This window comes from Biomphalaria glabrata, chromosome 5 (assembly GCF_947242115.1).
Source record: "Biomphalaria glabrata chromosome 5, xgBioGlab47.1, whole genome shotgun sequence".
Lineage (NCBI taxonomy): Eukaryota > Metazoa > Mollusca > Gastropoda > Planorbidae > Biomphalaria > Biomphalaria glabrata.
The window spans coordinates 49,209,796-49,237,524 of record NC_074715.1 but is presented as its reverse complement, the minus strand read 5'-3'; the positions used below and the strand labels follow the sequence as shown (position 1 = coordinate 49,237,524).

The window sequence follows — 27,729 nt, the reverse complement described above, 5'->3', positions numbered from 1 at the left end:
TTCTATTCGTAAGTTATGGTTTAGTGACTTTGTATTCTTCTCTCCTGAAGTGTCTCTAAGTTTAGTGATAGTGGTGTTACTCTAATCAAATTGGAATTCTTGTATTGTGCTAAAAATGCGCAGACAACAATACACATTTTAAAAAAAAATGTTTATTACAGTCAAATAAATACAGAAAAGTGTCATCTAGTCACACACAATATGGCATAGACTTCAAACAAAAGACTAAAATTTATTTTTTTTAAACAATCAAAACAGACGCACACAATTATCTGCCATGTGAGATAACTCGTTCAGACACACACCACCTTGCTAAATGCATAAATTTTAGACAACTAAACCAACAACAAGTTTCATACACCTTACAAACACTGTCTCAAAAGTTTGATGTACATGCTTAAAATGAAAAACACAATTCCAATATTCTATGTACATTCTAGATGAATTTCACAAAAGTAAAAAAAATTACAATAAATAAAAATAAACAATGAAAAAAAAACTAACATTCATTCCCAGTATTTTCACTTTTAAAATTATCGGCTGTCCACAGTCTTGTCTCTGGTTATAACAGATTCATCAAACTTGATCATGAATGTTGTCCCTTTGTGCCAATGGACAGTCACTTTGGCAGGCTGACAAAAAAAAAGAAACAGCAAGTTAAGTCATTCTTAGTGTTAAATAAATGAGCTTTTAATTGTTGATTACATTTTGTCCTTTATTCAGCGGTACGGTAAGTAATAGTACAGAGATGGAGTGACCTCTTTAGAACAAGGTAAAACCTGGGTGGAAAATTTGCAAATGCCAAACTCGCTTCTTTCCATACTGACCAGATCCAAAGTGATGGAACACCATTGTGATTTTGGGGTCAGGTGGCTACAGGGGACTAATCCGAAAATAAAGGCAGCTATCCATGAAAGGGGCAGCCCCTAGATGGTTATGCCCAGGGCTAACAACCCAGTCATATAAAAAATGATGTAATGAAAGCTAAAACACAGATGAAAAACCTGACAGATCACAACAGAAATTATAACTACCTAATTATAAAATAAAGGATTTTCTTTGAATCTGGAGATTATGAAAGAGTGCATTATTATTTTACAAAGCTAAACAGGGTCAGATTTAACCTACAAAAGAAAGGGCTGTTCCATTGGGATGGGGTGGATTTTAGCAACACTTATCCACCAAAAAACTTTGAATCACAGGCATGTTTGGTAGAATTGTTCTGGTACCTTTATATGCTATATCAAAGCTAAACTGAGGTTGTTTTTTTTTAGTTTAGAGACTTGTTCCATTAAACTCTTGCTTGAAGATCCTGTACTTGCAGCTGTTTTAGATTCTAGAAGGATTAGGCATGCCTCCACAAACCAACAGTTTCAAAAATCTTAATAATTTTAAAAAGGCAGCATACAATTCCAAGTTGTCATCTTGACATTTTTTCTTGCTTTTGTTGTATCTTTGCTACTATCCGCTCTAGATTGATGTCACACTAGCCTATCTATTATAGCATTAGTCATTAGCTCAAGATTTCTGGCTTAAATTTTTTCTCTGATGTTATAGTTGTTTGTTTAACAAGTTTTAGATGCTCCTTCAGAATAGAAGATTATTACATCCTAGAGGCGGGCACTATTCGAACCCAGAATTATCAAGATGACATACCACATGACCAGCCAGCCAAAGAATCTAAAGCAACTAGACATAACCGTTTATCCACATTTTTGTATGAGGATAATTATGACCATCTGGAATATCATTTTGTTCTGTTCAGTTTCTCCATGACAGTGTTACCATCCATTTCAAAGACTTCTGCAGTAAGACTACCTGAGACTGATACAATATGTTGTTAAAGTTTGGTTATTGATTCATAACTTCTCCAAATGTTGGAAAGTCATAAAGTTCCATTGAACTGGAATTCCAACTTGGGACCCTCCGCTCAGAAACCAAGCACTTAGACATGTTAATAAATGTATAACTGTCACATGGCGTACATGTTAACAGGAAATTTATTAATACATTGATTTGTCCAATTTTCAATGAAAGGGAAATAATCCATTCCTGGTAGTAGTACATTCTTGAGCCTTCAGTTTCAAATACTATATATACAGCAGACAAGCTTGTTTTAGGGTAAAAAAAAATCAGTCATTTCAGTGCATAAGTTTCAAGCTTCCATTCTACTTTTGACAATTTATAAATAAATTGAATTATAAAGTGTGTACCATTGCATGTGTGTTCAACCTTTTCATGATTTCAGTTCGGAGGATTAAAATATTTTATATCATAAAGAGGATGTTCGTAAATATCAAACATATAGAAGGATCCCAGACTTACATTAGATATTGGGCCATCAGATTGAACTTTTTAAAGTAACAAGACCCATTCACCACCCAATTCCATAGTAACAATAACATACTGGTACCACTATTTTAATGAATGTGAAAAAGTGACTTACAAAGTTGGCTCCATTTAGAACAGCTTCCAGCATACCAGCAGTAAAGGCTGCACAATTTAAACTTCCTTTGTCTTTAGGAACTGAGATGAATTTATTCACTAGAGGCTCTTTCTCTATAATATAATCTGGGGTGAGTTAAGGATAGGACTGACTAGGAACTAGTGTTGACAACAGACTTTGTGACACTCAGTTGTGTGCATCATTAAAATATTGATAAACAACCTGTACCATTACAGATTTACAATTACATAGTAAAGGTACCCCTTTTTAGTCCTTGCAATTTATGGGGGGAAGATAAAATAAAGCTCATCTGTTTCTATGGCTGACAGTTAACAAGGGTGTCATCTGGCCAGCTCAACAACCAACTGCCTTTACTTTTCCAGCAAATGACATGTACCCATTGGTTTAGACTCTGTTCTTCACCAGGTTACAAATTCGAACCCCTCGGTTTGGAAGGAAACCACTTTACGATTCAGCCACCATACCCTTAAAACAATTTATGAATATAGAGAAATGGTTCCTCTAAGAAGGCACTGTTCCCCTACTGCTGTTAGAGAGTTTGGTGTCATCATCATGAGGAAAAGAAGTAATTTTCGCTTTTGCACGAAGGGTGGAGGGTGATGGATATAAAATGCATCAGCCTACATGTTGCAGATGTGTTATGATGGCCGAAAAAACATTTTTTAAGAGAGAAACATAAGATATTGAGCTTTGTGCTTTATCTAAATAAAAAAACCTGTAAAAAATGATAAAATGCACAGCAAAGCTATTAAAATGAAGGGTTAAAAATTTTTCACAAGATTACATTTTTTAGAATAATGACATTAAAAATATTTTTTTTTTACAGAGAAAGCTTTTTTAAATTTTCTTTTAATATTTTCAAAAGAGAATCCTGCGAAAGGGTTCAGAAGTTAGAATGTGTGACATTAATTTATTGTGCTAGTAAAATGGATACAAGTCTTGTCATCATCATTAGCTTGCTCGAGCTTATCTGCTTCTTTGCCAAAGACAATCTAATAAGAAATTGGAGCAGAAGAAATAGTAAATAAGTTAACAAATTTAAATTAAAAAATAAATTAATTAATAAAATAAGTTTAGATCATAATAAAACAATAAAATGAGATTTAGAAATGTGAAATAATGTATACATTGTTTAAAGTAGTGATATTAACTATTGATAACTGACCTAGAGCCACTTAGCATAAAATGAGTAATAGTTTTCACTAGTAACATTCATTTACTATAATAAAGTTATCTGATATATTCTACAAATTAATTCAGCAGCAAAATGAGAAGCTAGCCTGTGCCATAACTGAGATCATCTGAGACCATTGTTATAGAAGGCCTCAACACTGACAAATAGTATATTTTTGTGTTAAAAAAATGTTTTTAAAAAATGTAGAAACTAAATTATTTGAACAATGAAACTTCCCCTTGTTGAGCATCACCAAAGAATGCTGACCATGTCCTTCAAAGCTGCATACTATACCAAGAGGCCCAAACAAGACTCTGGTCCCAAAACCATCCCATAAAAGAAAATATTTACGGAGAACTGCCTGATCTGAAAACCACTGCGCAGTTCATCTCAGATATAGTTACTGATTGGAACTCTCCGATATCAAAAATGAGAAAGAAGAAGAAATTCGAAAAATAGCTAAGTGGTGTTATCATAAGAAATACAAGTTTCACCTTCCAAAATGTAGACTTTATAAAAATAAGCATGCTAAGTAATTTGATCTCTCTCTTGAAGCCTTTCTCTCGAAGAAATATAACATCCAACATGTGAGAACCAACATGCTGTCCAAGCTCAGATAATCTGAAGAATAGTGTTGAAATAAATTACAAGTTGGCAATTGCACCATCACTTATATAAAGAGAAAGGAGAGTGGGCAGAAGAGAGCAAGACAGAAAGGGAGACAGGTGACACAGAGAGAGAGATTTAAGGAAAAATGCTATCAAATATGTTTAACTCAGGAATTAATTATAGTAATTGTGCAATTACTTGGTCTGTAATTCTGGAACTGTGTGAACACGATTTTGACAATACTGCACTATTTCAGAGAACAGCAAAGCAAATGTTGCAATATTTACCTGCAATCAATAAAATTGAGAAACAATTATAATAAATGAACATACGGTATATATTTATATATATTTATCTTGAATATTTTTAGCTGTACACTTTGCAGTAGCAGAAACATTAATAAAGAAATGGCCAAGGCCAGTGCATCCTATGGGAGACAGTCAAGAAATGTATGAAACATTGCTTCGCCTATATATTATATGCAACTTAGAAAAATACGCTCTAGAGCTAAAATTGATCTTTAATTCACATTTATTATATATTTACATTTCATTTTTCTATACTCTCAATTGAGGAATTACAACAAGAGTTACCGAATTTTGAAACTAATTTTATGAATATTTTTTTCAAAATTTTGTTTTTGTGTCTTTTTAGATCACAACATTTCCTCACACAGACAGTTGTACTTGATGTGACGCTATTTAACTGTTTACACTCAGGCATAATGTTCTGGAACTGTGGGATTAGCTTACTATTTGTTATCCTTGCGACTGCTGACAAATTTCAGTCAGTCAACATCTTACACCTGTTTATTTTCAAACAAAGAAAAAGCTTGTTCACAGATGTATGTGGACCCAAATAATGTGAAAGTTTAGCAGCAAAGCCTTTTTTTAAGTCTGGAAAGCTTTAAAAATTTTTAAGCTTCTGGAACCCATAAAACTTCCGTGAACTGACTGGAACCCCTCTCTTACAGGTCATAATTTGCTTGGAGGTATGTCCTATGGAGCTGAATCAGCCTCTGCACTAAATGAGCTAAGAATACTGAAAACTGGTTCCAAGTTCTTAATGCCTTAAAATTGGCTTTCAAAGTCCACAATCAAGGAATCTAGATAAATTGTGTACTTTCAAACCATTTCACTAGAAATAGTTTCACCTTTCAGCAAAGATTTTCCTGTTTTCACTTGCTTGCCTGGAGAAATGGGAAAGCTTTGTTTGAAAAGATTTAGCATGTACATACATTTCATGTGCAAAAAACCCATTGTAATAGAGCCAACTGCAAACATGACGTCTGTCTTTGACTCTTCAATAGAAATATTAGTAACAAAGTAACAGTCAATATCATTCAAGGAATATAACAATTTCTTCCTTGAGATTCCATATTCTTCTCAGTACATTGTCCATGCTAAACCAGTGAATACTACTGTGGTACTGAACATCGGAATGCTTTTATTTCCAAATCTTCAAGTACTTATTGAAACTGCCTGTGGTTAAGACCTCTAGCTCTGATATGTTTGATCACTGAGATAATTGGGTCATTTATGTTTAATATTCAATGCAGCTTTGCACAAACTTTCTTGTATAGAGATTATGGTTGGGATATTGTTCTTTAATTTATTAAAAAAACAACAACTGTTTTTAACACTCATATGACAGGCTCCATTAGTTGTTACACTCGCCATTTTGCTCCAAGCCAACACAACACTTTCAACACAGTTCTTCATAGCATTGAATAAATACTGGCCCAAGTTTGTGTCTTTGACTGAATGTTTTGAAATATTGACAATTTTAGAATGACGTGGAGAGACAATGTTTTTGCCTCTTCATCAAGAGTGATAAGAATCAGAAGTTTCAATAGATATATGTAAAATTATTTATTTTTAATAGCTTGGCATTTTTATATGTATAATCAATTGGCACACCTGATTTCTGGAGGTGTCCGTGGGCAGCATGTGGCCCGTATTTTGCCCACCCCTGATCTAGATTGTCTAGATAATAGAACAATAGTAACAATACTCAATAGTGAACAGAATAGTCTACATAGACTAAGTGGAGAAAGAGATCATAAAAGATTTAAGTAGATGTATCATCAATGACATCATCATGTTACATCTTGTAGATCTATTGACTATTCTATCTTAGTCTTTGTATCTAGAATAATCTAGATCTATATCTAGATTAGTCTAGATCTACTACCATCTGATCTAGTATTGTTATTGTTTAATGTTATTGTTATTCAAGTTATAGATCTATTATATATTGATATAAATGAAATTTATTTATTTTGTCTAGTCTCTAGATCTAGTAGTCTATCTCAAGTCTTCTCTGCTAGATCTAGAATAGAATAGATCTAGATAAGTGGTTCCCAAACTTTTTTGTCTCGTAGACCCCTAGTCATGTTTTCTGGTTTTCGGTAGACTCCCTGCTTAACTTGTATTGCATTTTGCAAATTCATCAACTAATTTCTAACTCTAGTAAGTCGAAGAGTGAAAAAGTAATTTAAAAAGTAATGTAAAGCTACATTTTAAGTCATAGAGATCTGTATTTTGTTAGTGATGAAATTCAAATTTAAACCAATTGAAATAACAATAAATATGTATTACTGGAATCAACAAACACACTAGAAATGTTTTTGTTTTTGCAGTTTCATGATCCGGTCTTATGGATATTATGTTTCAAAGGAATTAGTTGTTCTATGAAGTAGTTCTTCAAACATTGAATATTAATTAGGCCTAATTAGTTTGCATTAAGTATCATTTTAAAGTTCTTGCAAAGAGCAGTTTCTCGTTTATTTCTTAATCTTTCACGACTGGGTCTAATAGTGGATCTGCGGTACTCTTTTCACTAGCAGAAGGGGCTAAAACAAGTAAGCTTCGACCAGGAGAGATTCATTAGCCTTGGATTGCAACCCACCTAGCAGAGAATGAAAACTGAATTCAAACCTCTGCTGCCTTACAGTTTTAGGCCTACCCAAACATGGGAGATTTCGGGGTCAACCCTGAGGACAAGTAAGGAGCGGAGACCCTGGGCAATTTGCAGGACACATCTCTACACCTATCAGAGCAGAGCCTGTGACGCCGCTGATCCTAAACTGTATAATTCGTTTGCAAAGAATTTAATGTTATAATTCATACTACCGATGTGCCCTTGAACTGTATGGTTGCTTAAAAAAATTCGTTTAATAATATTAGATGTAGGTTTGCGTAAAACATTTTTTTAAAACTACTTCAACGGCTGGTAAAATCATTGTTTTATCTAGTGATTTCTGTATTTGGCTTTACGTAAAGAGATTTTGCAAGACGCTAACAAACCAATATCTTGTCTGCATGATGTGATGAGAGATTTTGTGGGTTTATTCTGAACTTTATCGTTTAAGTGTTCGAAAGTTTTAACATATTTATCCTCTATTTTATCAAAGTGGCATCGTCTCAAATGATACTCCTGCATAATTAATTTAATATCGTCATAAAAAGAGAATTAGCAATCGCTTGTTTGACAAGGAAGTAATGAATCTCAATTTTAAATAATCAACACTGTAAAATCTACATTTCTTTTTTTATTTAACATTAGTTACATTTACACATAGTTAAGCTATTTAAGTAAGTGTTGAAATTAAATGCAACAATTTTTTAATTAAATAGCAGGATAAATATTGAAAGGATTAACTAAGGTACATATCATATATTAGTGTAGGAAAGAATTACATAAATGGGATGTAAAAATGAAAGTCATGACCTGTTTAAATAAAATCCATTATCGTAGACCCCCGTGGACATCTCGTAGACCCCCAATTTATTTTTTCACTTTCGTAGACCCCTTGGTTGGAAGTCTTCGTAGACCCCTGGGGGTCTATAGAGACCACTTTGGGAATCACTGATCTAGATGATACTAAATCTGGCATCTTTATTACTATTACTACTACAGTAAGTGAGTAACTACTAGATCTAGATCTCTAGTAGATCTAATAATATAACTTAATATAAGGCTAAGACTAAGACTAAATTACTAAATAATAAATAAATCTAGTCACTAAACTCGGACTAGAAGTAGAGTTGACTAGACTAGACTAGAGTCAGTAGGTGACAATAAATAATACTAGCCTTTACTAGGTAGTAGGTCTAGAGTTAGACTAGTTAAGTCACAGAGTGAGAGTCACTCAAGAGTCAAGTCAAACTTAAACTACTTACTAACATAACAACTAACTCAGACTCACTGAGTTGAGTCACTCAAGACTCAAGTCCACCAAGTGACAAGTCTCAAGAGTGAGTCAAGAGTGACAGTGACAGTCTTACAGAGACTAAGTTACTAAGATTAAGCATAGTTTAGATTATGAGATCTGACTATCATTGTCCTATTTATCATAGATCCATAACTAACTGAATATATTTTTTTTTTACTTCAGGTTTTCCTTTTCCGATTGGTTTTTCTAAATTTGAAGGTTTTTGTTTACCAAAAGACGACATTTTTCATAGACCGGAAATCTAAGGTGGGAGGGTGCCAGATTCATAAGGCATATCTTAATGTTATAAATGTATTAGTGTCCAGATTCTAGATCTATATTACTCTTTGGGTTGCCACGCTCTACCAAAACCTTATAGATCTACATGTGGTCTAGATATTTAACCCGTATCTAGATCTTGAGCTATATTGTCATTTCATTGAATTAGATCTAAGTCTATGCTTCATTTCCTATGTTTTATTTCAAGTCCTAATTAGATCTAGACTATATAGATCTAGTCTCGAATTCATTTTTTTTTTCTATCGTGAAATCTGGCATATGTAGGATATTGAAAAAAAGTCAACATTATACGACTATATAGATCTACTAGATTTAGATCTTTGAAGTTTGAAGTATCTAGATTAGAGAGATCTAGATCTATTTCGTTTGTTTACTGACAATAATAGTGATGTAGACCAGATTTAAATCAATAAATAGCAAACTATCTAGATCTATATAGACTTCTAGAACCAGACCCTAACAACGGCCTACTACGCCTACATGTAGATCTAGAATCTAGATCTTGATCTAAGAGTAAGAAGTAAGACGTCTAGACTACTAGGATTGATAAATCACAAGTCTGAAGTCGCTCACAAGACTAACTAGCTACATGAATAGTATTATGATCTACTGGACTACTGTACTGATGATCAGATCTACTAATCTTTGATCTAGTCTAGTCTATAACTAGATCTAGAATAATCTATCCATGATTATTTGATAAAATCATTAATAATAATATGGCAGGTTAGTTTGCAAATCAGACCGGTACTGAATTTAGTTACACAAACTCAAAGTGAAAGTGCTCATTGAGTGATTGACTGACAGTTGACTGACTGAGTTGTCTTTGATTGACTCTGGTCTCTGTGACAGATTTAACACTTTTGGCACTTAATGTCACTAGTCTAAAGCTGTAGTATTGTATAAGTCCTACTCAACTTTAAGGTCTAGTACAGTGATAGGCCTACCTAGATTTAAATAGGTAGCACTGTAACAGTTTGCGTTTACCATTCAGCAGATCAGATATATATATACACTAAAGTCTAAAGTGTCTTTAAGGCTTTCTTAAGTTTAGGACCATGTACATGTGATATCTGTAAGAATTATAAACAGCTTTTATCTTTTTTTTTAAAGGTTATTTTTTAAATAAATTTTTCCATATTCTATGGTAATTATTTCAAGAAGATTAAAAATATAGAAGAAAACAATTTTCCATTCAATCAACTGATAGCCATCCATGCAACTGCGATACTAGAAAATGAAGAAATCAAACTGCAATAAGATCTTTTACCATTAGTGGTTTTTTTTTAGCCAGAAAACCTTGCGCCATGGAGTACTGGTAACTATCTGAAGAAGACAGTAGATTCGAGTAGATTTCATAATGTTTGGCCATTGGTCTCAGACCTAGATAAATTGAACAGGTAGAAAATACTAGAAAATGAGGAAATCAGACTGCAAAAAGTGCTTAACCATTAGTGGTTTTTTTTTAGCCAGAAAACCTTGCGCCATGGAGCACTGGTAACTATCTGAAGAAGACAGTAGATTCAAGCAGATTTCATAATGTTTGGCCATTGGTCTCAGACCTAGATAAATTGAACAGGTAGAAAAAGAAGAGGGTGGCTTGAAAAGTAATAACATCCTTTGATTCTAAAACTTTTGAAGTCTTCAGAGGTTCTAATGGCAGATTTCAAACTAAATTATTGACATTCAGAATGGCAACTATTATACATTATAGAGCTGAAACAAATTCCTGCCATAGCATATTATTTTCATGACTTATGGGTTTACAAAATTGTTCTTGACAAAATCTACTTATGAAACAAACAAGTTAAATATTATATAGAGTGAAATAGCATCAATTATTTTCATTCAGTCATAATTGTACACAATGGACCTCATTCACCAACTGTAAACAAAACATTTAGCCATGTGGTGCTCTATCTCTTCAATACAATTTACGATCTAATGTTTAATTCATGATGGTTGTCACGTGACAGTTTTTTTCATTGTTTTATCAATAAGATCACGTGACTAAATGTTGTTTCTTTACGATTGGTGAATGAGGTCCATTCTGTAAGTCATTCTCCTGGTCTTGCGATTTTTACGTGTATTCTACCTTGCATGTTGACATGAGGCCCATTCATGCTTTGGCAGGAGAGCACTGTTTATTTGGTGCTATATCTCTTATTATTAACAAGCTAATTTCAGCTTAGTAATTTTCCATATAATATAATATACAAAAGATTAATTAATTATGGTAAATTTTGTATTGATTGATGTGTTGTCATCAACAATGAATAATTGTGCTAAGTTTCAACTTTATCTGATAATAGGAAGTGGGAAAAATGTGTAAAAGATTTTAACTAGACAGTCAGGCTGAGTGAGTTGATATAATCTCAGTTTAAAAAAATATTTTTAATGCAATATCCTTTATCAGCTATTTTAAAAAGGAATCATTTTGAGTACTCAACCTAAAACCTTTGTTTGCAAATATTTTGCCATATTTGACTTTGTAATTTGTTACCACTTTTATTAAACTTAACTTAATAATGTAATATTGAAAACTTTTTATTTATAAAAATTTATTATTATTAGTCAGTCATTTTACTAATGTCTTATTCTTCAAACAATTGTTGCAATTTTATAAAATTATTGCTCCTGGTTATTATTATTGTTAAGACGTGGGGTTGAACTAAAGAAAATAACTCACCGATTCTCAGATCGCTTGTATCTCTCTGATTGCAGAAGCACAATCCATCTATAATCAATCAATATCCCCGGTAAAAAGAAATTTAATAATGTCACAATCTCCAAATCAAATTTACATATCCTGATTCACTAATGCAAATTAAAGAAAACAATCCTCAGTTGAGAAATCCAAAATCATAACTAAAGTTTCTTAACACATTTACATACTAGTCAAGGTCATTTATGCCCAACAGCATAAACAAAAATCATCCTACTTCGCACGTGGAAAAAATGGTTAGCGGGGAACAGGCCTAAAACATTATGTATTTGCATTCTCAAAGAAATAGTGTTGAATCGTTTAACTTGATAAATATATCAATTGTTAATTTCTTTGATGATTTTCCTGTAGACATTTTATTGTAAAATGTTCCAACTAATTATACACTTTATCTAATCTTTTTTTTTAAAGGATTTTGTGTGTGCTGCTCAGCGTTGAAACCCAGGTACAAAAGACTTGTTGACAATATCTTTCCTGCCAACCCTCAGGTATATACTTTATATTTTATATGAAATGTTTGCCATTTTCTATGCTTAGCAAATCCTTACTCCTTATTTCAAAGCTCAAGGTATACAAAACTGGCATGTTTTTAGCAGGGAAATATTCTGTATTTATTAAATAACAGTAAGAAATAATATCCCAAAAAAAGACCTTGCAATTAACTCTGAACTATACCTTACAACTTCTAAAAGTATGTTGTTTTTTTTTTGCTTGGTAAGGTCCACAGTCCTGGTAAGAGATGGTTTGCAGTTTACTGAGTACAATGCTAAAAAATATGTTTGGTACACTGTGAGCACTCCTTGGAGCAAAACACCATTTATCCTCATTAAGTCAAATTGAGAAGTATGTACAGCTAGCTAATTCCAACTTGTATAATAGCAGGAATTGAAAAAGAAGTAATTGATATCTATTTGACAAAATAATTCCACTTAAATTAGGTGTAAACTTCTGTGCTATGTCCAGAGTAAACTATGTTCAAGCGTAGGTAATGACTAAACTTCCACCTAACTGTTGGAGTTGAACGCAGGTGAAGGCCAACAATGAAATAAGACAATCAAGAGTGATTACAATTCAGAAAATTTATTTCGGCATTGAAGGAAGTCTATCCATGTCATCACTAAACAAATACCATAGTCGAAAAAAATATTTTCAATGAATAAAACTTGATTGTCTCCTAAAGACGCCAACAAATGAACTGTTTTTATTACATATCTAGTCTTTGTTTTTATTATGATGTTATTGTCACTTACAAAGGCCGTGGGATAAACATTTGAAATCAAAAGAAAATTCGCTGCGAGGACAGACGTAGAAGGTGAAAAGAAAATCTAAATAGACCACTGGTGGACAACGGTTATGCCTGTGTTAAATGTGGTAAAATATGTAGGTCACAGCTGGGGCTGCGTAGCCAAGGGATATACTGCATTTCTCATTAATCTTCAGACTTTAAGACAAGCCTTATTATTATTATCATTATTATTATTATTATTGTCACTTTGCTTTAAAACCTAACAAAAAAAAATAAAAATAAATGAATACTAACTTTTATGCTCTAAATTCCATACTGTAAACTAACATAACCTAACAAAAATATTTTTAATGCATCACTTATTTAAATTTTCATTTGGTTTGCCAAAAGAACTGTTTTCAAAAGAGGCCTTCACCATAATTTAGTTAATGACTTTTAAAAATAGATGCATAAAGTATCTTATATGGAGTTCACTTAGACAATGTGGTAATCTGCCATCACCATCATGATTACCAATATCATGTCTGCTTATGACACCCAGCCAAGCATTACAGTCATCCTAGTGGTGAAATCTTCTAATGCTATAAACTTTTGCCACTATGCTTAGCACTACTTAGTTTTTGTATTCCAAGTGAAGTACAACAATCTGCTTTAGTCTTCACATATAAAGACGATGGCTTACTTCAAAATATTGTTTGAAGTACTTTACATTTTAAGCAAATTTTAAGCAAAATAATACCTGTTTACTTTAAAGAGTTTAAAAAACACCCATAAGTCTTTGGAAAACAAGATATAAACATATTTATTGGTCATATTACTTTTTATGCTTTATTTTACTTTGAAATATTTTATTAGGATGGACTGGTCAAAAGTAACATGGAGAAACTGACTTTCTATGCATTGTCATCAAGACCTGAAAAGTTGGATAGAATAGGGCAATATTTAGAGCGCAAATTGAGCACAGACATCAGTCGTCATAGAAATCAGTAGGTATTTTAGTATGGAATGAAATACAGCTGTGGCTATTAACTTAATCCTGTGCACTCCCAGGGGAGCATAGGGCCGCAACCACACCTCTCCACCGAACTTGGTTCTGAGCAGCTTTCTTCATTTGCTCCCATGTCATTCCAGTGCCCTCAGCTTCACTGATGACTGACCTCTTCCAGGTTTGCTTGGGTCTGCCCATTTTCCTCTTTCCTTGTGGGTTCCAGTCAAGTGCCTGCCTTGCAACATTGGTAGCTGGTTTTCGCAGGGCATGTCCTATCCAGCTCAATTTTTGTTTTGTGGTGTCTTGGGCTATGGGCTTTCATCTAGTTCTCTCCCACAAACTGACACTAATTATCTTTTCAGGCCACCTAATTCCTAATATGCGGCGTAGGCATCTGTTAACAAAGTTCTGGAGCTTTTTAGTGACTCTCCATGTAGCTATTTTGTTAGTAAAATTTTCTTTATGACTTTTAGAGCTGTCAGTTACTCACTGGAAGTACCCCAGCCTCTTTTCTGTGACGAGAAGCAAAACACTAGCACACTGATCAAAGAACTTTCCTAAACTTTAGTGACTTGATGAAGCCAATTGAAGGCATGGTAAACCAGAATTTAAACAGGAACATTTTTAAATTGACAATATGGCCTAGTTACGTAAATGTAACTTAAAATGTTTGTTTTTTGTTAATCGACAACAGAATTTTATGGCTGGTGTTCAACAAAGATTTCCAAATTTTATTTTTTTTTCTTTAATTAATAATCTTATAGTTTTATAAAATGAATTTTGATTTTTTTTTTTAATTATTAAAATATTAATTAAGAAGCAATAAAAAAAATAAAATTTAATCACTTAAGTTAAAAAACTTGAAAAGTTCACTTGTATTTTTCTCCAACACATTTTCATTGAGGTACAGAAATGAGCAGAATCTTTCCTAAAATTCTAGATTTCTTCTTATCTTATTTTATATAATACAGACGTTACTTCAAAAAAGAAGATGGTTACGTCCTACGCATCATGCATTTAGTCATGCATATTAACCAATGACTTAAATTCTGCCAAGTCACTGGTTTTCCTGGCTAGCTCAGGCAACCCATTCCATGCTCTAATAGCACTAGGGAAGAAGGAGTATTTGTACAAATTTGTCCTAGCATATGGGACTAGGAATGTGCCTTTTCCACCTGGACTCCCAACTGACTACTTTGACTTTAGCATCAGAGCAGCCTATTTCACTATTTTCTATTTTTACTTGGATTTTGCCATTAGCTCTTACTTGAATTTGTTCTCATAGGTATGTGTTTATCTCCATGGAAATACTCGATCAGTTACTGGTGTCTTGTCATGCTCACTCGCTCAATCTGTTTGTGGAAAGTTTCCTTAAAATGGTCCAGAAGCTTTTAGAATGCGGTGATCCAAAGATGCAAATCAGAGCAACACAGTCTGTAAGACTTTTTTGTTTTAAACAATTTCAAATCTAAATAGTTAGTTAAATTTAGAAAAGTTAAATTATGTTTGGTCTGTAATTAAAAATTTTTTTTTTTTTTTTTTTTTTTTTTTTACAATTTTAAACTTAATTAGTTTGTTAAATTTAGAAATGTTAAATTATGTTAGTCTCTAAATGAATAATTTTATTTTTCTTGCACATAGTTGAAAATGGAATATCTTTACCGCGTGATTGTGAAAACACTTTGTCTGCAATGTAGCCTTTGGGCAACAGTTACTAACATTAATCTTTCTTGAACTTTTTAAATACAAATATTTGAAAAACTAAAGAAAACATATATTAAAAAATATCAATTTGAATTGTATTTGGATGTCAGCTACAATATGCATAGTTATCTAACTGCCTTTCTAGCCAGTTATATAAAATATTTATATTTACAATGGGAGGCATGGTGGCTGAGTGGGTAAAGTACTTGGCTTCCGAACCAGGGACCGGGGTTCAAATCCTCGTGAAGACTGGAGACTGGGATTTTTAATTTCGGGATCTTCAGGGGCCTCTGAGTCCACCCAGCTCTAATGGGTACCTGACATTAGTTGGGGAAAAGTAAAGGCGATTGGTCATTGTGCTGGCCACATGACATACTCGTTAACTGTATTCCACAGAAACAGATGACCTCTACATCATCTGCCCAATAGACTACAAGGGTCTGAAAGGGTAACTTTACTTTTTTACGTTTATATATACAATGTGTATGTTGCCTAAACACTGTTATTATTATTATTTTACCTTTTTGTTTTTTTTAAAGTTTGTAAAGTTTGCCAATGTTGAGGAGGATGCCCCTTCATACCATAGACGCTACGATTTCTTTGTGTCCAAGTTTAGTTCTTTGTGCCATAACAACCACCAAGATGTACAGACATGTAGAAAGTAAGTCATCCAGACCTTTTTATTTGTCTTTCTTTTTGATTAGTTGACCATTACTTCAGTTTGTGGAATTAAGCAGATTGTCTAAGTATGGCTTAGTGATATATTTTTTAACTGCTGGTCACAGAAAAATAATCTGTCTTGAAGAACTTATTAAGTCTTTTGACAATGATCTTAGAAAGTTATATCAGAAAGGATAAATGTTTGTTTATATTTCATATAGAAAGATACATAATTTGTTAAATAACTTTACAATATACATATCATTTCCATTTACCAATCTGGCATTTCTCTCCACTTTCTGAATATATCTTTTTAACCTCATTAAATTGGTTAATTGAAAAACAAAATAATTTTTTTTTTATATTCTGTATTAAACGTTATTGCTTATCTGCTTCTAAAAATCGTAAGAAGCTGTCAAGATCACAAATGTGTTATTCACTGTAATTGATTATGTAATTCTTTGTATTATGCAGACCAGCTTCTGAAGAATATTGTGAACTTGATTAACTTTATCCTCCTAGTTGCTTTTTATTAAATAAGTGATTGTAAATTTGATACTTTGACATCTGTTCAGTGTTATCTGGGACTTGAACACATTTTTGCTCTCACTAAATACATAGAGACTATTTGGACTAGAAATTGTGTCCTTTCCAAACAATCAAGAATATGGGATTCATGAGATTATAGATTTTGCTACAAATAATCACCTCAAAAGAGTCTTACATCACTGTCCTATGGGAAAATTAAATAATGCAGGGCATCAGAGTTGATACATCCTGAAGCGACCTTCAACAGGAAACACCAAAAAGGTCTCTTAATGTATTTCATGGTAACATGCCAGAAAGGCTTTCAGTTGACTGGGATGATACTGTCAATCAATGCTGCCACAAACGGATTGCTTTGGTAACTCTTAGTTACCAACTAAGATGTATGGCATGAAGTGGTATACTAATAACTTTTGAAATCTATCAGCAGTTGTTGATAAAGTATGAAAAGGAAAGTTAATTTGGTAGTTATGTTGGTCACACATAATACCATTTTCTAAAAGCCAAGATAAGAAGTATAAAGTATCTAGTCTGGGGTGGATTAAATGTCAAAAATCGGCCCGTGCATTTCTATACAATCCATCCGCCACAAATTGTATATCATATGATGGGCAATCTGTCCCAAAAATCATTATGTTAAGTTTGATGATGCATCAATACCTGTACACATGCATACAGTGAACTCCATTATCTTTATAAGAAATGTAGGCCTATGTTGCTTTTAAATCGCTAAGTGTGTAGGCCCTAAAAGGATGAAGCCTGCCAATAGCACTGTCAAAAAATGTGTTCGATTAAATTAATTTTACGATATAGAGTCAGAAAAATATTTTTTATGCACGACGCTCACAAGTTCCCTTTTATAAGAGAATATTATAAAATCATTTAACAATTTAATATGTGAAATCCCTGTGACCCTTTCGGTGGCCTTACAAGCCAATTCGGGTACCAGCCCACCACTAGTTTGCTCAAATGCCCATAAAACCAGTCCTCCCCTGATCCAGTACATGAGTGTGCCATCTCAGAAGAAAAGTTAAGAATTTTGTTAGGATCTTAACTGTGACTTCTCACTGCTATTGCGTTGCTAAACCTAGTTTATTTCTCTCCATGTTGTGTGTGTTTTGCAAGGAGTATCATAGTCCAGGTAGTAATCATGTAAAACAAAATCAATACTATGTTCAAATCCATGTCACTGCTATTTTGAGTCTTCCCAACCTTAGCTTTATTGATTATACCCTTTTTCTTATTGATTTGTACCTCCAAGCTTTTGTTTCTTATCTAGTAGATCCTCAATTTCAACTGATGTAAACATAGTTTTTAAAAGACTGCTACAAGCTAATTAGTTTACTGAGATTTTTGGGATCATTTAGCTTATAGTAACCTAATGGTCTGTATGTCTGTACCTTAAATGGAAAACACTCATTACTGGATAAAATGTCATCTTAAAAAAAAAGGCAATTTAAAAAAAAACAGCTTTTTGTTTTCTTTCTTAGTAATAATTGTTTTGTTAATTGTTGATGATTGTATGAAGTTTAGGGTGACCAAAAAACTGTCAATGGGAGATGAGATATGAGCAAAAATTTTTTTAGCAGCCACTAATTTTACAGCCTTCATTTTTTAATGACATGCCTAATGTCATTTTTTTTTAAATCATTGTCATAATTAGCTGTTGATTATTGTATGAAGTTCAGAGGTACCACAGCTATTTTTAGGGGGCTGAGCAAAACATTCACCTTCACCTATCCCTTAGTCTGTCTTTTTTGCTATTCCTGTCTTTTGCCTTGGATAGAACCTGTTTCAATGGCAGGCCCATCCATTCTTTTATGTTGTCTTCCCCTCGCTTTCTCTGCCTCTTCTTCTTTTTCCTGGTACTGTTCTCTAAAGGAATGTCTTTGCAAGCTTGAACCTTGTAATAGCCATATAGTTTTAGTTTCTGTTTTTTTTACTATAGTTAGCAGGTCATCATGGGGTCCAATTGCAAAACATTGTTATCTGCAATAGACAAGTAGTCTATTCAGATAGTTTAAGATCCTAAATTTGTTCATGGCATGCTTAAAAACATCTGTTACTTCTTGTGTTTGTGTCTAATGCTGTTGTGCTAATTTTGTATATAAATTTGATTACTCTACTGATCCTGTTCCTGTGTAAATGTTTGCTTTAGTCAGAGTATTCTGATTACAAAGGCAAGTGTTCCTTCCCCTGATGAATTTCTCAGCTTCAGTTGTAACATGACTGTTTGTAGAATGTAGTCCCCTCAATCAATAAGATCAATGCTAAGGCTGTCCTCTCCCCCTGTGTGTAAGGCTGGCTTGGAGCTGTCTCTGAGACTGCTGGCACTGTGTGCATGTGTGTGTGTGTGAGTGAGAGGCAAGAGAGAGAGAGTGGTGATGGGAGGTCAGACTGTCTGACTTGACTAGATCAGGAATGGTTTGATGTAATTCACAACTGAGTGTCCTCCCGGTCAGAGTGTTAAGTTAATCAACTTTAGGATGACATTGTTCTGTAGAGTTCTTTAAATCTATCTTTTTAAACTTCCATTTCTCACTTTCTAATGCTGGATTACTGAGTGTGTATGTGTTCAAAATGCTTCACAAATACATTTAAACAATGGCAATGAAAAAAAAAAGGGAAAGCGATATTTACATTTTAGTTGATTTTTTTTATTAGAAATGTTTTAGAATATTTTGAATTCTCTTAATCCATACATTTAATGATCACATTTCTGATTTCAATCTTGAAATATTTTCAACAGGACATTCTCTTATAAATGTTGATTTGTGATTAAAAATAGGTTATCACTTGACTGTAATTGGCATTTCCAGTTGAGTTTTATTTGTAGGAACAGTCTAAGGCAACTGGGAGATACTAAAAAAAACATTTATTTTTGTTACATTCGTCTATGTAACTATACCTTCTGCAGAATGGAATTCCACATTAACTGGCTGCGCCTAGTCCAGCAAATGTCATCTATCATACCTATATATGGCCTAGTTTAACAAAAAATGTTCACATACAGAGTATTTCATAGCAAGAAGAGTTTGATAAGGGTATAAAAACTTGTTGGTAAAACTAAAGTGTTTAAAGAGCAACTGAAATATTTAATTTGCTGATGGCTGCATATTAACCATTAGGCATGATTCTGTTTAAACCTGATATAGAGAGACACGAGCTCAGAGGTTGTAGTTGTATATTGAGAAGGGAATAGCTCAGACCCAATTTGCCAACATGGTTCTCTTTAAAAAAGCACCATTGTTTAACTGTTTGGTAACTGCCTTTTGCTGTCGACGCAGGCTTCGTCAGGCAGGGCTGAAAGGTCTGCAAGGTGTGGTGCGGAAGACCATCAGCGATGACCTTCAGGTGAACATCTGGGAAGCTGTGCACATGGACAAAATTGTTCCCTCGCTGCTCTTTAACATGCAGGAAAGTAATCATGGGTAAGTTTGTTTTTAATGAATGTATTCCTTTGTTTTTGTGTTTGAATGTGTGTGCCTGTTTTTTTATGTGTTTGTATGTGTGTGTCTGTTGTTTTTTTTGTGTTTGTATGTGTGCCCGTTTTTTTGTGTTTGTATGTGTATGCCTGTTTTTTGTGTGTTTTTGTATGTGTGTGTGCTTGTTTTTTTTTTGTGTTTGTATTGTGTGCCTGTTTTTTTGTGTTTGTATGTGTGCGCCTGTTTTTTTGCGTTTGTATTGTGTGCCTGTTTTTTGTGTTTGTATGTGTGCGCCTGTTGTTTTTTTTGTTTGTGTATGTGTGTGCCTGTTTTTTGTGTGTTTGTATGTGTGTGCCTGTTTTTTTTTGTGTTTGTATTGTGTGCCTGTTTTTTTGTGTTTGTATGTGTGTGCCTGTTTTTTTTTTGTGTTTGTATTGTGTGCCTGTTTTTTTGTGTTTGTGTGTGCCTGTTTTTTTGTGTTTGTATGTGTGTGCCTGTTTTTTTGTGTTTGTATGTGTGTGCCTGTTTTTTTGTGTTTGTGTGTGCCTGTTTTTTTGTGTTTGTATGTGTGTGCCTGTTTTTTTTTTGTGTTTGTATGTGTGTGCCTGTTGTTGTTTTTTTTTGTGTTTGTATTGTGTGCCTGTTTTTTTTTGTTTGTATGTATGTGCCTGTTTTTTTGTGTTTGTGTGCTGTTTTTTCTGTTTGCAAATACTCTGTCATTGGGTTGTAGCTCCAAATATCTAGTACAACTATACCATTGTAGGCATATTAATATCTAAATGTTGAACTTTAAAAAAAAATATTTTTAAACAAAACTTAAAGTAACTTTTATTTGCAGAATATACACTTTCAAGTTCAATAAATGTGTATGTTGGAACACAAGTTAAAAGTTATTTGAACTTTCTCTCCCCTATCTATAACATCAACTATCACAGACTCCCTTCTTACTTCAGAATCTATTCAGCCTGTACAACCAAATCTGCCTTGCTGTACTCATAATTACATTAGAAAAACTGCATATGCCCTCCATAATAGGGCCCTAAAGAATGTCACTATAATTAACAAGAAAAGATTTCAGTGAAAGAGTTTTTAGAAATTGGTTATAGGAAAGTTTTTGTTTGTGCTGGTAGCATAATGTCCACATCAACCAGTTACTTTTGTAGATAAACTCTACTTCAATTGCCTTTAAATTCTTGTGTTCTTTTAGGGAAGTATTTTTATAAATCTTTTATAAAACATTTTTAAAAAATCAATGTGTTTAGGATTGGACTGTATGGCATCCATGTAAGAAATATTATTAACAGTGCATGTTCCTAATATCTGCTAGTTGTTACTGGCGTTTATCCTAAGATTAAAAAAAAAAGCCTTAAAAAAGTTAACACAATAGTTGAAGACAGTAGTTACTCACTTCATGTGTTAATATATCATATTTTAATGTGAGGTTAACATCTGTTGCCAACACCTGGCTTCTGAAGTAACACACTGTAAAAGTGTGGGCATGAGTCACTCCAAACAATTTTGTTTTTTAACCTCTTGCGTACACTAGTGTTATGCACAGATGAGACTTTCAATGATACAATAATAGACTCGTATAGGGTAGATCATGATGACTTTAATCTTGAGTTACAATTAATAATGTGTCCACAATAACTTTTATTACATTACTTCATTTTTGGATTCCATCTTCTCTCTCTTTCAACACACATTCGCACCATTCCACATTCACACTATGCTGCACACGTAACAACTAGCATTTTGACCACTTGATAGAATTTATTTTGTTTAATATATTGTCATGTTATAGAATATATGTTGTGTAATGTATTACTGTCATGTTATAGACTATATTTTGTATCTTGTGTAATATATTACTGTCATGTTATAGAATATATTTTGTGTAATGTATTATCATGTTATAGAATATATTTTGTGTAATGTGTGACATAGAATTTAGTTGTGTGATGCTTTGCTTATTGTCAAGTCACACTAGATAAGAAGCCTGTCACTTTGACTTGAACTCTTGCTCTAGTGGCTTTCCTGTTTCTACTTGTGTGTGATACAGTCCAAAATGAAATAAAGCTCAGAAATACAGGCATCGAAAATTACTTGAATCTCGATCTCGATATATTTGTAGAATGAGCCTGTACAATATTTAGATATTTCCACAAATAAATTCTTAGGTTAAAAAAAAATTCAATTGACAACTAACATAATCATTCTCCAATTTTTATACTTAGATCCTGAAACAGTCAGGAAAACCAATTACTAATTAGAATTAGTCTCTAATTAACATCTATAACTTCATTAACATATATATACACAAAATAATAATATTCTGTAATTTCTAAGTTTCTGTTAAGAAATTTTACGTTCATAGAATCTAAAATCTCAAACTTTACATTCAACACCGTGTCATCATTCTGCTGAATACCATTGCTTTCTCTTTGTGATCAATTTTTTTCACTGCATATTGAATCCCTAGGTTCACTTTTGCTCACAAAACAAATTTGAAATTGATAATGTATTGTGTAATTCAGACATAAAATAGCCTACAAGAGATAGTAAAACAACATCAGTATACACTTCTATTTAAAGAAAGCTATCTTTGTATATGAACATATTATATTATATGTATATATATTCTTCGACAGAGTCTAATAGGGTACAACTTTTTAAAAAGTGTCTATTGAGTGTCTAAACTAATGATCATTATCACTATAATTAATGGCTGCTTAATAGAATGTGTGCACAAGTAATGAGCCTGATCAAATATTTATTAACATTGAAAATGGCAGGCCATTTGGGACTGCATGATTATGTATTGTGTAACTAAGTTTTAAAAAGTTATTTTACTAGATTGCAACCCAAAAGTAGTATTTTTTGTTGACAGCTCTTAATATAAACTTTTTTCTTTACACAAAAATAACTTGTATAATAATATGATTATCATTAAAGCATAGTTTGAGTGTGATTGTTAGTGTTTTTCTGTTGAAAGTTCTAAAACTGAACTCTTTTCTGCTTGTTTCCCACCCACTCTTTCATTTATGTCAAAGCTAAATATTACATTTTGAGGCTGAGAGACTGAAATAACCTTTCTGAGGACACAGAGCAGAATCTTGTTGACTGAATGACTCGGTGATGGTGTATTTCTTAGAAAATAAGCCTGTTTGGTCACTTCATCCCCTGGTCACTTCATACCCTTGTCACTTCATCCCTTGGTCATTTCATCACCTGGTCATTTCATCCCCTTGTCACTTTATTCCATGGTCACTTCATACCCATCACTTCATCCCTTGGTCACTTCATCCCCTGGTCATTTCATCACCTGGACATTTCATCCCCTCGTCACTTTATTTCCTGTTCGCTTCATACCCTTGTCACTTCATCCCTTGGTCATTTCATCACCTGGTCACTTCATCCGCTGGTCATTTCATCCCCTTGTCACTTTATTCCCTGGTCACTTCATACCCATCACTTCATCCCTTGGTCACTTCATCCCCTGGTCATTTCATCACCTGGACATTTCATCCCCTCGTCACTTTATTTCCTGTTCACTTCATACCCTTGTCACTTCATCCCTTGGTCATTTCATCACCTGGTCACTTCATCACGTGGTCATTTCATCCTTTGTTCATTTCATCCCCTGGTCACTTCATCCCATGATCATTTCATACCCTGGTCTTGTTATCGTTTTAACCAAGAAATTTGAATTATTAAATATATGAACAAGTATTTGTGTCCATGTATGTAATAGGAATTATACCGCTTGTGTTGACAAAGAAAGAATAGCAATAAACAAAAACAAAGAAATACAACACAAAACACACTGTACACACATATGTAGAAATGTAGATAGAGATAAATACACAGATCCGATGATGGTCTCAAGGGGTCTTAAAAGAATCTTAATTAGGTGATACAAATTTGAGGATGGGTGAAGTCAGCCTTGATTGCAATAAATAGAAAGTTATCTCAAAGTTAAAATTGATGCACCCATATTCATGGTGACAAAATCAAGACTTTTGAAAGAAAGAATGATTGTCTAATGAAGATAAAGTGAAAGATGATCATAATAAAATATGTCAGAGGCATGATCATGATTCTTCCAAACATCCTTATCTTATCGCTCTTAATATTTTCAGTGTTTCCACCTCACCATGCGGAATGATAATAGCGCACTCGATATTTTCTAAACTGTCTGCCTCTCCTATTTCGTCTGACAGAATAGAACCAAATTAACTAAAAACACATCAAGCTTTACAATAGATCTTGAATTTTACTTCTTAGTTACATATATTGTTAGAGTTCTTCACAAAGCCACGTCCGCCATCACCATGCTAGAAGCTTCTTTTTATTTGTTGTGAATCTCATCTACGCACTACATTTTAGTAAAGAAAGGAGTAAAAATTTCAAACAAACCGTATATACATATTTTAGGTTATTGGATTAAATGGGTGCTTAACGTCAAAGCCATAACTTGCATCATTATATAATGACTTATAAAATATTATTTCATTGGGGATTAAAGGACCAGAGATGAAATGTCAAGGCATGAAGTGAGATTCAGCCTGCATGTACAGATTGTGAGGTTCTGGTCTTTCTCATATAGGTTCCTATTTTACTGTTTTGTTTCTTACTTGTCACTGCTCTTGTTGATTGCAGTTCCGACGGGGATCATGGTGAGGCAGACACACCGCAAGAGGATGATGATCCAGCACATTTAGCTGAAGTGGTGTTCCGAGATCTTATCTGCCGGGCATCTTATGGCAATATTAAATCTGTTTTATCTCCAGTATTAACGTAAGTCTTAAGTCATCTAGTGCTGTTCATTCTCTTAAGTGATTTATTTTTTAGTAAGTGTTCATTTAAAAGTTCTCCCTTTCGGACCTTGCAATATATAGGGCAGATGATGTTTCTGTGGCCCGCGGATAACAAGGGTATCATGTGGGCTGCACAACGACCAACCGCCTTTACTTTTCCCCAACTAATGTCAGGTACCCATTATAGCTGGATGGACTCAGGGGCGCCCTAAAGATCCAAAAATGTAAAATCCTAGTCTTCAGTCTTCACCAAGATTCAAACCCAGGACCCCTGGTTTGAAAGCCAAGCACTTTACTACTCAGCCACAGTGCTTCCCCAAGTGTTCATTTAAATAATAATATTCATCCCTCCTTCATCTCTCGCCTATAACAATACAAAGGATTTGGTGTTTGTGTGGAGAAAATATTTACTTTAGTAGAAATAAATCATGATTGAATTTTGTTACCCACTACAAATCAACCTAATCATTATTTTAGGAGAAGGTTTCTGCGGTGCTGTCTCATACAGTTTTAACCGTGTTTAAATGATCCAAGTAGTTGAAATAATAGATGATACTCTGTTCTAAAATAGAGTGGATTATAATAGTGTAGTAAATAATGGTTTTCAACTTATCAAGAATTTGTTGTTTTCACCTTCTAGATTCAAATATCTAAATTCTAAGAGTTTTTTTTTTCTCTTTGCAGACACCTTGACAATCATAATTTATGGGTTCCTAATGATTTTGCTATTAGATTGTTTAAGATTATCATGTTCTCTGTACAGGTGAGTCAAGCCATTAGTAACAATAATTTTATTTTTTCATTACTGTAACTGTCTAGGACATGCTCATTCCATTGTATCAAATTTTTTAATGCACTTTATGAAGAACAGCCCTTTGCGAACTCTAGCAGCTCATGAGTATTATAAAGTAATGTTTAGTTAAATAAAGGTGTTGTGTGGCTAGCACAATAATCAACTTCCCTTACACATAATACCTACTAATAATCAGTAATCAATCAGAAATTAATACTGTGGAACATTAAGAAACATCAGCTTATGCTTACTGATTGAACAACCAGGTGCGCACATTTCAGTTGGCTGATAGTATTTTGTACGATTCCTCCTATTATCTTGCAAACTCATCATGGGTTTAGGAATCAAAAAGTTGCAGCCTGGGAAGACAGGTATTTTTTAAAAAACAGCTAACGTTTTCCTAGAGATGTGACAGTTTTTGTGTACTATGGGAAAAAAATAACTACACTGTGAAAGCTCTAGTTTGACTGTTATAATTTTTCCAAATATAATCCTCTTAAAATAAATGTAGGTTTACCTTTTTTTATTTCGAACATAACTTCAGTGGGAATTTATGCACTTTACTCAAAGTTTCTTAATATTTAGTAAAAAGTCGTATAAATAAATAGACGTTTGAAGAAATCAGCTGAACTAGATTGTGCAAGCTGACTGGAAAGACTCCTTGCAATAATGAAGCATTAGAAGAAATTAATAGAATGAGAAATTATAGACCACCAGCAGCTTCATAAATGAGGAACAGTTGTTGTTTTTTTTTTTTTCTTTTTATACAACTTTTTGTGTTATTCATTAGTTAAATAATTAGATAAATGTTGAAATTCAGATGAAATAAATTAGTGTGATAAGGTTCATTCTTCAGTGAGGCAAATAGTGCTTATAATGTTGTATGATAGTGAAGTTTTTGTTAATTTATGGAGATACATCGTATAAATAATTTGTTTTTTAAGAAGTGCATCCCAAAAGCTTGAATTCTTGCAGCAGTTTTTTTTTATGCTTTTATTTGGTATTGTTCTTAATACATTTTCAAAATTGTTTCACCCTGTTGCCTTATTTCCTCAGAGTCAGTATGGTTATTTGGTGGTACAGATGTTACTGTCTCATGTGGACAAAAATGCCAAGAGTGACCCTCGCATTAAAACCTGCATTGTAACAGTATTATATGAAGCTGTGCTTATATCTGCTGGAAACTCAACCGGTAATTTTGTGATGGTTATTATTGACTAACCTTAACTAAATATTATTTTCATTACATTTTATTGTTGACACATAGTAATATACATACACCTTATTGTTTAATAGAAATAAGAAAAGTAGGCTTTTAAAATTAAAATAAATGTTTATTAAGTTTTGTATATCATTTGAATAGTTAAACTTAGTTAATTTGTTTTATATGAAATCGTGACAGTCCCAAAGTTTTTAAACTGTTCATTTTTCCAACAGGCCCATCAGTCTTGGAAGTTTTCAACAACTTGCTACGACATCTTAGGATCTCCATTGACAGGAAGAGCTCTGATGAGCACCAGCGCAATGAAGAAATTAAGTTTGAAGAAGTTGTGGTCAATACAATAGGTAAACACTTGTTGTCAATACAATAGGTAAACACTTGTTGTCAATACAATAGGTAAACACTTGTTGTCAAACACTAGAGATGAAAAAAATGAACAAATTAGAATTAAAAATTTCTGTAACTGTTATTCTACAGCAGAGTTGTTCAACCAGGATTAGTAACCAAAATTTTATTTCACACTTGTCTATGGTTATTCCTCAAATTCTTAAAACACACATATATTTGCAGCACTAGATCTATTGTAATAAATTTTGAACTTGTTATCTAATCTTATTAGATGTAAATACTGGTCAGTGAATTTACTTAGATGCAATAATGTACACAACTACTAACAACTGACTAATCTAACACAGGTGAGTTTGCCAACAATCTTCCAGACTACCAGAAAATTGAGATTATGATGTTTGTCCTTGGCAAGTTTCCTCAGTTCACGAATGAAGAGGAGATTGGGTATGTATTGCTCTGCTTTACTTTGATTGGTGGGACATAAGG

The 27,729-nt window shown here is 33.2% G+C and overlaps 2 protein-coding genes across 4 annotated transcripts in view; one reads left to right on the top strand and one right to left on the bottom strand.

The window, feature by feature from the left end:
• Positions 1–136: 136 nt before the first annotated feature.
• LOC129926499 (trafficking protein particle complex subunit 5-like) lies at positions 137–8,771 on the bottom strand. Its single transcript, XM_056030922.1, has 6 exons — positions 8,645–8,771; positions 4,449–4,537; positions 4,136–4,262; positions 3,402–3,459; positions 2,447–2,571; positions 137–632 (listed from the first exon to the last, which is right to left on the bottom strand). Exons 1-6 carry the CDS (start codon positions 8,708–8,710, stop codon positions 534–536), a joined length of 564 nt encoding a protein of 187 aa, XP_055886897.1. The 5' UTR covers positions 8,711–8,771; the 3' UTR covers positions 137–533.
• A 255-nt stretch (positions 8,772–9,026) lies between these two features.
• Positions 9,027–27,729, top strand: part of LOC106061988 (protein EFR3 homolog B-like) — a 32,713-nt gene continuing 14,010 nt past the window's right edge. For 2 of the 3 annotated variants that reach the window (XM_056030916.1, XM_056030915.1), the window contains exons 1-11: positions 9,028–9,492; positions 11,903–11,979; positions 13,593–13,723; positions 15,011–15,161; positions 15,969–16,090; positions 19,923–20,066; positions 24,723–24,860; positions 25,565–25,643; positions 26,730–26,865; positions 27,111–27,239; positions 27,591–27,687. In XM_056030916.1, the coding sequence (XP_055886891.1) occupies positions 9,486–9,492; positions 11,903–11,979; positions 13,593–13,723; positions 15,011–15,161; positions 15,969–16,090; positions 19,923–20,066; positions 24,723–24,860; positions 25,565–25,643; positions 26,730–26,865; positions 27,111–27,239; positions 27,591–27,687 (1,211 nt within the window). In that variant the 5' untranslated portion in view covers positions 9,028–9,485. Of the gene's footprint in view, positions 9,493–11,902; positions 11,980–13,592; positions 13,724–15,010; positions 15,162–15,968; positions 16,091–19,922; positions 20,067–24,722; positions 24,861–25,564; positions 25,644–26,729; positions 26,866–27,110; positions 27,240–27,590; positions 27,688–27,729 lie in introns of all 3 variants that reach the window. The other variant, XM_056030914.1, reaches the window with a different exon arrangement.

Coding starts and splice junctions, on each gene's coding strand:
- LOC129926499 (XM_056030922.1), bottom strand. CDS start 8,710: ATGTCGTCTTTTGGTAAACAAAAACCTTCAAATTTAGAAAAACCAATC. Junction 4,263..4,448: donor GTTCCAGAATTACAGACCAA/GTAATTGCACAA, acceptor ACTATTCTTCAG/ATTATCTGAGCTTGGACAGC. Junction 2,572..3,401: donor TAATGATGATGACAAGACTT/GTATCCATTTTA, acceptor AACTCACCCCAG/ATTATATTATAGAGAAAGAG.